Source organism: Primulina eburnea, chromosome 1 (assembly GCF_022965805.1).
Source record: "Primulina eburnea isolate SZY01 chromosome 1, ASM2296580v1, whole genome shotgun sequence".
Taxonomy (NCBI): domain Eukaryota; kingdom Viridiplantae; phylum Streptophyta; class Magnoliopsida; order Lamiales; family Gesneriaceae; genus Primulina; species Primulina eburnea.
The window spans coordinates 2,072,374-2,084,997 of record NC_133101.1 but is presented as its reverse complement, the minus strand read 5'-3'; the positions used below and the strand labels follow the sequence as shown (position 1 = coordinate 2,084,997).

Sequence of the window (12,624 nt, the reverse complement as noted above, 5' to 3'; positions counted from 1 at the left end):
TTTTGATTAAATGCAGATGGTTGAAAAGTTTTCGAATGTAACAACTTCTGGTAAAAAAAAAAAAAGAAAAAAAAAAGAAAGGGTTAAAGTCAGGTGAACCTTTGGGCGAAACAAGAACGTTGCAATTTATGGAATGTTAGTAAATGGTGGATAATTAGTCTTATTCCTATGGTTTCAGTGTATTGCAATTTATGGAATGATTTTATTTTTATTTTTAATCGGAATTTCGAATGTTAGGAGATAAATTTTAAACTCATTAATTAAATTAAAGTCACCTAAAAAACTAGAATAAATTTGAAATTGTTGATTTGAATTCATGATTATAATTTCATAATTTTAAATTACTCAATCCGAATAACTCGATAATGTTCAAGATTTTACATCGATTGATGTAGATCCAAGTAGTATGTTTCATTAATTACATTCTCTTAGTAAAATTTCCATGCTATAAGATTGGATAAAGTTCTGAATAGAAATATTATAATCTCGTAGGGGATTATATAATAAATTTTAAGTGAAAATAATGGTCCATTAATTTGTTATATTTTGAATTTTGGTTGACCAAATATTCAAAAACTAAATTAGATGTAGCGATTTTAAAAAAATTTGGTCTCTAGAACCTGATAATGTGGGAGTACCGACGAGATGCTGGAAATTGGTAAAATATTCAGCATTATGTTAACAATTGAATCAAAATTATTGAATATATATATATGTGTAAAATCTCCGTAAAAAGTCTAAAAATATAAAATTTCTTTAAAATATCAATAGATTAATACTTTTATTTAAAAAAAAAAACAAACACATTTCACATATATATTTTATAAAATCAAATTTAAACTTTTTTATACCTGTTTTTTAAAATATGACATCTAAAATGCTATTAATTTCATAAAATAATTTTTTTTTTCCTGGAGATTTGATGCAATTATCCAGTTAAATTACAAGTAATAATAAAATAAAACTGCGCGGGCTTTTCATTATGAGGTTATATCTGTTGTTTTCTGGAACGCTGATGCTTCTGGTCCTCCAAATGGAAATAGATTCTGTGGAAAAGCTGTGTAAATTTGTGAGTTGCGAAATCTCGTTTTTCTCGCTTTTTTTAGCGTTAAGCTAACTGGATTGCTGATTGGATTTTCACAGTTGATATCTTCTGCGTTTCAAAGATGCCGCCAGTTGGATTATATTTGCAGATTATCTGTTTTCCTCAAGCCCGAACCTCCTTCAGTTCGAATCTCAGGTATATGTTGCAAATTTATGATTTATTTCTTGCTTGGATTGCTGAAATTTTGGACTCCATTCAACGTGATTGTAGCTTGAATTGGCCAAATTCTGTTGTCTCCATCAGTCAAGGATTGACAATTTGTGGCTAAATCCATGTGGTCTTTATCATATTATGCAAAAAAATTATTGCATTTAAAAAGAGAATTCTGGTGGGGAGAAGTGCGCACGGTTGGGAGAACTATTAAAATGTGTTTAGAAAGTCTTCTGCAGAATTGAGTACTGTGGATAATTTTATGTTTCTGATGAGTTGCTAGAAATTTGAGTTTGTGGATCATTTTCAAAAGTCTGAAATTCGGATGACTTGCATTAGTAATGTCTTCCCTTTCAACAGTTTCTGACACAGGTGTTGGAAGCACTTTAGAGGAATTTCATGAACTGAAAGTTCGAAATGATCCCATTTTGACTGGTAAATGGGGTAAGTGAATCAGTTATCCCATTCTATCCTGATCATTTTGGTAAGAACCATCTTTTTGTCCATGAGGATTGTGCTGTTCTAATTGAACTTGCATTTATACTTATATGGGTATGAAGTCTGCATAGTTTTCGCATGAATCAAGTTTCTTGTTATTTATTTCACATTCACGGCGTAACTCTGGTCATATAATGTTGCTGTCTTCTGATTTCCTATCCCCTCTATCATTGTAATTTTTTCCCCATATAACCCAACCAGGAAAATTAGCTGCTCATCGGATGCTTTCTGTTAAAATGCTTTAATGATTACTTTTAACAATCATATTTTTAACCATCCAAATTGTACCTTTTCAATAATCTATTGATCCTGACATATTTAAAATATTTTTTACTCTTTATGCCCGGCAATTCTCTTAATTCATGTTATATCAATTCATATTCCCTTACTATTTGTATGTTTTATTGCAGATGGAGTTCTTAGCATTGCTACCACAGGTAAGGTCTCTCTCGAAGTAAATTGTTTTTTGCTCAATTGCTGGGTGTTGTGTAATAATTAAAGCTTCGATTGTGGATGCATCTGGTCCTGGAACAAAATAAAGAATGTGAGGCTATTGTTAAAAGTCTCAGAACTAACTATTGAACGTATTACTTAACCAGTGGAACCTAAATCTAAATTCTTCTCTAGTTCGTTTTAACCCAAACTAATCTGATCGAAATGGCACACACTTGAATCAATATGGGTGATTCATGTGATAATCGATGGCATATATGCAAGATTTGACTATTTTTCAGTTTAGGAAATCCCTTGAGCCACATAATTGTGACGATGATATTATTTTAACATTGATTGTTTAACTTAGTACAATTTATAGGTTAAACTTGTTTGCATTGTAACTGGTAGAGAACTGGTTTGCTTAAGAGTCATAAAGATTTTCCAGAAAATAAATGTGAAGCCTGGCTGCTATTTTCATCGTTAGATCCACTTGATCAGGCATCACTGATACTGAGATTCATCACATGAAACTCGACTTGAAAGAAAATACTTCGTCAAGAAGGCTTGTGAGATTGCCATCAGCGGCAAAGAATGGCCCAAAATTCAGGCAATGTGTTTCCTCTTTTCTGTCATAAATGTGGAAACTTCTCTATAGAAAAGATTCTGGATCTGTTCTGTTATTCTTTTGCAGTGGAACTGAAGTATCATTGTCAATATCTGAAAAAATTGATGTTCTACTGGCAATGATGACAATCTTCATTAGGAAGGTTGATTTCTGATGACTGATTCATTTTCTAGATTTAATGAGTGTTGGGATGATTAATTAACTACACTGCTGATACCCAATTCATTTGCTTACTATTTTTTGCAGATGCTTGTTCTGAGATCTCCAGTGAGTTCTGATTGCCTCTGTTGATATGCTATTTTTTCCGCAGCATATATGTGTTTGTTCCTTTTGGTTTTACCTTTCCTTACCTTAGAAGGACCTCTACATTCGGGAGTTACCAAAGAGACCAAACTCCATTCAAGATGGTTAACAATTGATATGACATGTACTTGATCATTAGCTAATATGTTGGATCAAAATCATCAAATTGATTCCCCCATCTTCTAATTGATTCCCCATTTCAACGCACAAATGAAAGTGCATCTTATTTCCTCGGGTGATGGTAATGATCCTCTCAGTCTACGAAGTGTTTGTCTAGACTGCAGTGCCTTTTGAAATTTTAAAATTGTGTGTTCAGCAATTAATATAACCTCGTGATCTTTTGAAAAATGCACTTTGTGATTTTAGTACATTAAGTTATAATTTCTGGAATAACTCTGATGTAAGGTGATCTCACTTGTTGCTCATCTGCGCTGATATCTCCAGAAGATTGCAATTGAACTCTCTGTTGATTCTGGGGATATCACAGGATCACAACATAAAAGAATTGTACTGGAAAATGCATGCAGTGTCTTGCCTGTGGATGCAGCAAATGTTGACTTTCTGAAGTTGGGATTTGAAGACTATGTCTCTAAGCATGGAAACAGACTGGTTGAAGCGTGCCAGTCTTGCTCCTCAACTGGGTGTGTCATAGAATTTCAGTTTTCTTTATATGAACAGATTTATAACTACCAAATCTTTTTAACAGTAATCACATGGATGAACATCTGTAGATTCTGTCGAATTTTTAGTATGCTTTCACAGTATCGAAAACATAGACCAGCCCTGCCGGTAAGGCCAGACAAATCTTGAACAATGGCATGGCACAGAAGCTATGGTGTCAGAATGGATTATTAACCTTTGATTCATTATGTTTTCACGCAGAATAAAAAAATCATCATTGAGAAGGCTCTCACTTAGTCTTTCAGCATCACCTTCTGCGGACTGTGATAGTTATAATCATAACTCTGGCTTGACTGTATCATAATTCTATTTTTATTTTGATAATGTTCACAGAAAGATTCTCAAAGTTGGCACTGGGGTCGCGTGCAGCTCTGGAAACCAACAAGGTGGTGGACAGGTGATGGACGCTGTTATCATCATCAGTGAAACAACAGTGCCAGCTCAAACTTCCTGCTGCTGTTTGTATGGCAGAAAAACAGAGGTTTGTTCTGGGTTACATATTCTTTATATTATAAAGCAAAACTTATTGGTGGTAATTCTCGTTCAAATATCTCCCATGGAATTTTGTACCGTTTGGATCTGATAGCGTATTCTATTGAAGAAATAGTTTCAGCAAGAGCACATGCTCAGCGTGTTGCCAAATCCTCCCATAGTATAACATAATCATTCGCTGACCTACTATTGAAGTCTATGATGATGTCCTAAAACTTCTTATACCACGTAAAGGTTTAAACATATTTTTCATATTGTTTCTTCTGATGGATTTACAGAGATTAAAAAAGAATAAACAAGGACCTGGTGAATGGGATTATATTTTAAAATACAATATCAACAAATGACTTAAACTGATATTATTATTTGAACTAACTTATACCACCAGGTCCCTCTGAACACATTATATTACGTGGAAAAAAAAGCACAAAATGATCAAAAGAAAACCGTGGACGATTCTTGCTTTTGCCCTTTCAGCCTTTGTCATCTTGAAACATGGGGTTCTTCCTTCTTAGCGCTGATAAAGAAAAGATTTCCTATATGCAAATTTTTTCCTATGGGATTATATTTAAAGAATTTGCATTTCTGCATCTAGGTCTTGTATAACAGAGATTTCTCACCCAGTTCAATGCCGCAATCATCTCTTGACGCACTGACGAGCGTTGAATGGAAAAAGTATGGATTGACTCTAAGAAGTCTTGCAGATCAAGATGGTCTTGTCTTACTGGAGTGGGAGAACCTGCCACCATGTGTCCACATCGACATTGTTCTCCATAGATACAATAGACAATATCCTTGACTGTTGTTACAGAATTACCATGATATCCATCATAGATTCATATTCCTCTGAACTTTTGGTGTGCCCTACTACTTGGTGTTATGTTTTCTTCCTTGTTTTCTTAACTTGCGGCAAGAACAAAGATGTCTAGCTCAGAAAATAGTCGAGTTGATCGAACTCTAACTAGAAAATCTGTCAAGCTTGCGCTGAAGGAAATGAAGGAAAAGAATACAGGGGTCTTGCTCAGTGAGCGTGCACTTAAGGTTAGAATTTGTGGTCTCTCAGCTCTGTTAATAAACACCTTAATATCAAGATAGAAAGTTTATGTACAGTAAGAAGATATTTCCCTTCTTTTTCCCTATTTTCTTTGATGGTGTTCTTTATATTTTAGGTACTAACAACATAATTCAACTTAGAAACCATCACGATATAAATGGGAAAGCATCCGAAAATTGGGAATCACTCCAAAATTTCTTGCCGTTCTGTAGTCTCAATAAATGTACATTATACCTAATTTAGCTTGACATAGAACATTATCGATACGAAACTTACAGTTACAGTTGCCTAAGAACCAGCATTTTGTATTATGCTATGATAAGGTATCCAAGCAGAAATTCCAGCTCAAGTGGAACAGTTTCTTGAACTTACGTACCACTTCACATTTTCTTACTGAGCGTGGATGTAGAAGTGCTTGTGATTATATTGATGAAGATTTGTTGAAGTATGAGTGCATCATACAGCTAATTTTTTCCCACTAGTTTTCGGTTTAGAAGGTTGAAATTCATTCTTTGCAGATCTCCAACTATGCACCTGATCTTGCCAAGACAATTACAGGTCTAATATTGTCCTCAAACGACTTAAACTTCCAAGGACAATGCCTTTCTCTTCTTGGTTTGCAGTGCCAAGAAAGTAATAGGGACACTGTTGAGAAGTGCATCAAGGATAAATTAATCTCTGTTATATCGAAACATGATAGCAAATCTTGGGAATCCAGAGAAGCTTCGTCTCTTTTTGTAGATGACTATTCTCAACAGAAGCGAATTGGCGCAGACGAGGAACGTGAAGAAGGTGATGAAGTATTTCCCTATCCTGATTTCTAAAGAGAGATGGATTTCTGCAATAAAAACATATTTACTTTGAAATTATCTTTCTATGTCTTGAACTAGAGGTGCAATTCACATGCTTTTAGGCTGTGGGTTTTCTTACAATTAGAGGGGCAGACCAATTTTTGATAACTGCATTGATATTATTGGGAAAAGGATATGGCAAATCGAGTGTGCCAGAATCAAATAGCAAACTTAAGATTGACGAGTGGATTTCAGATTTCTCAGTCGAATCCATACTTTATGTTTTGAGTAAAAAATTTGAGCATATATTTCAAGTTCCTCTTTTTTTTTTTTTTGTCTTTCCTATAAATTTTGAAAGATTTTAAAATTATAACCAACGATATAAATCATACCACCTTATATTCTTTAAAATAAATCATTTCATCCTAGATTAAAACATCAATTAAAACACTTGAAGGGCGTCTAGCGAGTAAATGGGCTCCCTCACTGTGGAATTCGGGCTCAACTACACGAATCTCAAGTTCATCGCATAGAGTCCATCACCCAACTTTACATTCTCTGTTTTGACACTGGCCACATTGGCTTTTGGTTATATTGTCTATTTATATAAATTTTTAAAGTTTAAAATATATTATTTATTATATTATGTTAATATTTTACATAATATAATAATATTTTGGTCTGACCGTCTAAGTAAACTTAGGTTAGTTCGATCTTGGGTGTGGAGACAGTGCTCACATCCCATATCAATGATTGAGATTCCACTTCATGAGCAAAAAAAGTTAAAAAAAAAAAAAATTGGGCCAGAAAAAATTCCAGCCCTTGGATGTACTCCTGCAGACACTGCCTGCAGAGGTAGGATAGAATAATCCGTAAACCTATAAATTTGAGTGGATATTTTTTTTAAAGATAAACTGTTTCCACCTAGGTAAAACATTACATATTTTGATTAAAAAGGTTTACCTTATATTTTCTAAATAATTTTCCTAGCAAGATAACTTGTATCTTAGAAGTGTACTATCAAGACTCTGGAACCGGAAGACTGATTTCAAAGTGTCAATTTATATACACACTGTCAGCGTGTACATAATTTTCAGTCAACAGGAGAACTGTACAGTCCTTATTGCTTCCTCAACCTAAGACAATAATAAGTGCTTTTTCACCTCAACCAGTAATCTACACTCTATCCAAATGCCTCTACTCTAGCAACCAACAATAAATACAAAAACCAATTGTCATAAGATTTATGTATTACTTAATGGGCGTGGATAAAATGGCAACTCAAAGGAACCACCACTGTGTTACCCTTGGATCTTTTCTGGACTCTTTTCCCGGCCTCTAACTTCGATGAACCCAAACCTTCCAGCAAAGGTCGCGAGTGATTTTCATTTCATAACATGTAAAACTCGCAAAAATATGTATTTCACCTTCGCCGATGCCCAAAATGCGCCATTCTTCCCATTTTTGGGTCTATACCTGTCTACCCCATTGGAAAACCCAAAACCTTGAAGAAAATGACATTCTTCTGCTGCTAAATTATAAAAACATATTATGTGGTGCGAGTTTCACTAGACGTGCAAGTGCTTGAAAGAAATACCCACGTCAAGAAAATAGACTACACAAACATAACACGGAAACCCCATTATGCTTTCCACACATTGGTTTTCTTCTTCGAATATGGAATTAGTTTCTTCAATTGGTTGGCCATAACACCGGACGTAACTCATGCAATTTTTCCAGTTCTTCAAATATTAAAAAGCAGGAGACCGATTAGTGCGAAACACCAATAATTCAGATTCATATACACAGTTGCAATTGGTCTTCAACTAGTCATGTTACAGAACAAACAATTAGGCCATGAGTTAAAACTGTAAAATAGAGGATAAAACAACCAACAAACACTAATCATTTCGGTAAATTAACCATAAATTCGTACTGAAATCAGTGGAAAAATGAGTTGGCCCCCAAAAGCTTCAAAACTATTACTCTGTCCCTATTAGTAAGATGCATTTCATCTACTCTTGCAACTGATGCATCGCTAGGATAAACACGCAAACACAGTACAGTTCATCCAAACTGACTTCATTAGCAATCTCTCTTTACTGATTTCACGCCAAGGATGCAAAAAAATTAACCAAGGGGGTGAAAAACACCGATAAAATTCAGCCTGATTCAATCAACACCAGGAAGAAACAGTGAGCAGTGGAACATCATTCCAAGCTAAAGTAAGAAACCCCGGTATAGAAGATTCAATAATCTTGTAAAATGAGCTGTAACTGTAATTCCAAAGAAGTATTTTAGCCTGGCTTAATGCATAGTGGCTGAAGACTAATGGCTGAAAACCGGCACCCTCCATCAAAATCCTCCATCTTTCTTTATCTTCCATGCGCTCCCTTCTTTGTTCTTCCGGCCCAGCTACTCCAACTATTCTGTGGCCAAGCACCAATCTTTCAACCTGGATGCGCTCGGGTGAGTCTCGAGCCATATTCTGGTCTAGGGATTGAAACACAGCGGTGTAGTACTTGAGGGCATTCTTGAAACGAGGCAAGAACCCAACCCGATTCAAGCTCACTTCATACTCACCTAAAGTTACAACCTTGGGATTCAAGGACTTTGCAAGCTTTAGGGCTGTCTCTACGCCCTCATCACTGTCGTCAAGTAAATTATACAATTGAAGCATGAAGTTGACAGCAGTTACCTCATCCGGCTCAACCCGGAAACTCGAGTCCTTCAGCTCCCGAACCGGTGTCAAAACGGGTTCAAACTCAAAATTCAAATCCAAACGCTTGGCGAAGTCTCGCAATCGCTTCCCGGTAGCAAAAAGTGAAGCCGCCTGAGTATGCCCAAGAGCAGCGGCCGGTATTCCCGAAAGTCGAATCCTTTCAGGCTTCCCCGACGGTCTTGTCGCCAAAGCCTGCAGAAAGGCAGCCCATTGAACTCCCTGAACAATCCCGAAATCCACTACATGGATTTTCTTTACTTTCTCAGTGGCTTCTAAAATTGCTTGGTTTGCAGTAAAATGGGCGAATTTAGAGTTAGGGCAGGCATCATTAAGGGCTTTGTACGACGAAGTGAACTCTTCACAGGTAGTATCACTAACTGTGGCAGCTTTTACACGTCGAGGAGAGATTCTGCTATAAAGTGCCCCGGAGAAATAGTACGATACTCGCTCGAGAGGATCGCCGTGCTGGAAAACCGAATCCCTGAGTCGTACAAGTGATTTCATCGCCTTTTCTGGGTCTGAATCAGAGAGCCGAGCGCATTCTAATAAAGCTTTAAGATATGGCTTCCCTTTGGGGAAGGTTTCAGGAGAACTAGTGGAAGCAACAGTGTTACAATCACCAGCCACTACGACGTCTTCTTCAGGGAATACTGGTTTCTTTTCTTTCACGGCAGAATAATGCGGGACCAAGGCAGAGGTGGGTTCGGAGAAGGTAACTCGGGCAGGATTGGACGGCGGAGATGAGTTAGAACCGAGTCGTCTCGGGAACGTATCAGGATCATATATGTGAGCGGTAAAGTCAGAACCGGGCCGCCACGCGTCGCAATCCCTCCGAAGATTAGAGCTCTCCGTCGGATGCCCGCCGCCAATCAAGCTCTCTATCCACTCTTCCGATTCAAAATCGCCCCCCGGACCGTCGCACAAATCCGAAAACCTGAACCCTGTCGTGGAGTGGTGTTCCAAGCTGGGAAACTGAAACCCAGATTCGGTCGTCTCCTGCTCTCCACTCGAGACACCAAACGGGTCAAGAAACCCATAGCTGAGAGATGCTGAAGCCTGAGCATGGTGTTGAACTGCGACGGCGGAACTGGTCCCTGGCCATGGGCTGAGGCAGAAAGGGTTGAGGAACTGCTTCTGCTCCTGCTCCACTTGCTGCTGCTCCTGCTGCTGCTTCTGCTGAATCACTTGCTGCGCAATCGCCATCAGATTCCCGCTGTCCGTACACATGTATGCCATAGTAAAGCCCTTCTTCACCGAACCTTACAAAATATTGGAGCAGCCGCAGATGACTAGACCAAAAGTGCAAGAAAATTTAGGAGATGAGTACGAAAATACAATGAAATTTGAAGGCATGGAGAAGGGAGGGAGGGGTGCTGAAGGGAAGTCCTGCGAAATTTAAATAGTGAGAAGGGGGACTGTGAACAAATAATCTTAGGAATTCCTCGCTCTCGTAAGCATTAAATTATATTATTTATATTATATTTATTATTTATTTATTATATTATTAAAATATCTCACATTTAAATATTTAAAATTAAAAATAAGATCCATGTCAAATTTAAATGGGAAGGCACTTCCCCATTGACCATGTTAGACTTCCCTAGAAGATAAAAAAAGACTTTTATATATATATATATATAGTATGATTATTGGTTGAATAATTCATATTTATCTTATCAATTACATCAATTAGTTTGTTTGCTTGGATATGATTATATAGATGAAAGAAAAATTATATTTGTATTTATATAATTAACATATTTTTACTAACCAATGTCGATGCTGACATGAATTTTTGGAAGTAAACTTGCATAAACGTCGTGATTTTTTCAAAATATCATTTGAAATAAAACATGACAGATTTCAATAAAAAAAAGAAAAAAAAACATACAAATTACAAGATTAAAAATGCAAATTTATCCTTAATATGACAAAAAAAAAGAAAGAAAATATGTAAGTTATAAGACTAAAAATAAAAATTCATCGTTAACATCACCAAAAATAGAATAAAAATGCAAGTTACTTGACTAAAAAAATTTATTTTTAACAGGGCTAAATGAAAAAAAAATTACATGATAACAAATGTAATTATCCCTGTATATTAATAATGTTGTGATGGTAAAAATATTTGAGTAGGATGTGAAATTGTATCGAATAAATAATATTTTGAGTAGGATGTGAAATTATATTGAATAAATAATATGTTTGGTTTGATTCATTAAATCTGAGATTAGATGATGTATGACAATTTTTGTTTTTCCAATTAATATAAATGAAAGAAAGGTGCACATGATAATATTTTAAATTTAATCCAATGATTTGATTAAATTAATACAAATAATCAATACACAAATTTACAATCAAACATGACATAGGGTTCGATTGGATTATCAATTCTATCAAACCAACCAAACACAAGATAAGAAAATAAATTTACTGATTTTCTTATCAAATTTTTTCAAGCGAATTTCTGGTACATAATTTGTATGTACAGTCTAATTGACTAACATAATTTACAAGTTTTAATTCGAATTTTATCCATTTCACATATAAAGACAACGTCGATATATTTTTTATAGTCATAAAAAATAATTATAATGAATATCATTTACACTCCGATGTTATAATTTATTTCTTTTTAATATAGTAATTTATTCATAAAATATGATGTATAATGTACAAGGTGGTACAAAGAACATCACCCATGTATAATATGATGCGACAGTACGTTGTGAGTTACTTTATAATATGAGTGAGTTTTATGTGAGACCGTCTCACGGATCATAATCTGTGAGACGGGTCAACCCTACTCATATTCATAATAAAAAGTAATACTCTTAGCATAAAAAGTGATACTTTTTCATGGGTGACCCAAATAAGAGATCTGTCTCACAAATAATACCCGTGAGACCGTCTCACACAAATTTTTGTCTTATAATATATATGTTAATTCAAGTTCATGCTACTCAATAATTTAATCTTATAAAATAGATAACATTTGCGTTAACTCAAATGCCACCTAGCATATATTTCAAACGACTTTGTCGTATATGATTTCCTGTCTGTTTTTATCTGATTGTGGTTTATAAGTTTGACAAAAATTTGTGAGAGACGGTCTCACGGGTCGTATTTGTGAAAACAGATCTCTTATTTGGGTTATTTTTGAAAAAATATTATTTTTTATGCGAAGAGTCTTACTTTTTATTTTGAATATAGATAGGGTTGATCCGTATCACAGATTAAAATCCGTGAGACGGTCTGACATGAGACTCACTATAAAAGTTAATATAATGTATGATAAAAATTTAATATAAAATAAATAGATATATTTTTGTATATATCGTACATCTTACGATTTGGATGTGTGGTCGCCAATAGATTTCTTAGCACCGTCAAAGACGACTGACGATGACGTGGCTCTCATTCAGTTGTTCGTCCCATCTCTTCGCTCCCGGCCCGAACGGGGGGGCACAGTACTTCAGTGCAGTAACTGCGTTGCGGGGCCCACTGCTGCGTCACCGTACGTCTGATGACGTCATCAATTTATCGATGTTTGAAAATCTTTGATCTTGGCCGTTGGTCGGGATCGAACGGTGAGATCTGCCTGCTTCGTTTTCCGTTGGAAGGGGAAAGCGTGCTAGAGGAATAGTAGATCGACACGTACACAAAGCGGAGCGTAGTGGGCCCCCGATTGGGCCGGGTAAAAAATGGCACAGAAATGAGGTGAAAAGGGTTAATTGGGGGAAAAGGTAACCTGCCCCGATGCCT

General features: G+C 35.8%; 2 protein-coding genes across 2 annotated transcripts; one reads left to right on the top strand and one right to left on the bottom strand.

Annotated features, from left to right (window-relative positions):
• Positions 1 to 930: 930 nt before the first annotated feature.
• On the top strand, positions 931 to 6,375 carry LOC140805957 (type 2 DNA topoisomerase 6 subunit B-like). The gene is made up of 12 exons (XM_073162375.1): positions 931 to 1,069; positions 1,144 to 1,240; positions 1,616 to 1,699; positions 2,164 to 2,190; positions 2,687 to 2,795; positions 2,880 to 2,955; positions 3,060 to 3,080; positions 3,561 to 3,757; positions 4,131 to 4,278; positions 4,885 to 5,079; positions 5,208 to 5,330; positions 5,862 to 6,375. Exons 1-12 carry the CDS (start codon positions 983 to 985, stop codon positions 6,165 to 6,167), a joined length of 1,470 nt encoding a protein of 489 aa, XP_073018476.1. The 5' UTR covers positions 931 to 982; the 3' UTR covers positions 6,168 to 6,375.
• A 1,529-nt stretch (positions 6,376 to 7,904) lies between these two features.
• Positions 7,905 to 10,270, bottom strand: LOC140805880 (SCARECROW-LIKE protein 7-like). The gene has a single exon (XM_073162271.1). It carries the CDS (start codon positions 10,090 to 10,092, stop codon positions 8,311 to 8,313), a length of 1,782 nt encoding a protein of 593 aa, XP_073018372.1. The 5' UTR covers positions 10,093 to 10,270; the 3' UTR covers positions 7,905 to 8,310.
• Positions 10,271 to 12,624: the final 2,354 nt, after the last annotated feature.

Coding starts and splice junctions, on each gene's coding strand:
- LOC140805880 (XM_073162271.1), bottom strand. CDS start 10,092: ATGGCATACATGTGTACGGACAGCGGGAATCTGATGGCGATTGCGCAG.
- LOC140805957 (XM_073162375.1), top strand. CDS start 983: ATGAGGTTATATCTGTTGTTTTCTGGAACGCTGATGCTTCTGGTCCTC. Junction 1,700..2,163: donor CATTTTGACTGGTAAATGGG/GTAAGTGAATCA, acceptor GTTTTATTGCAG/ATGGAGTTCTTAGCATTGCT. Junction 2,956..3,059: donor TGACAATCTTCATTAGGAAG/GTTGATTTCTGA, acceptor TATTTTTTGCAG/ATGCTTGTTCTGAGATCTCC.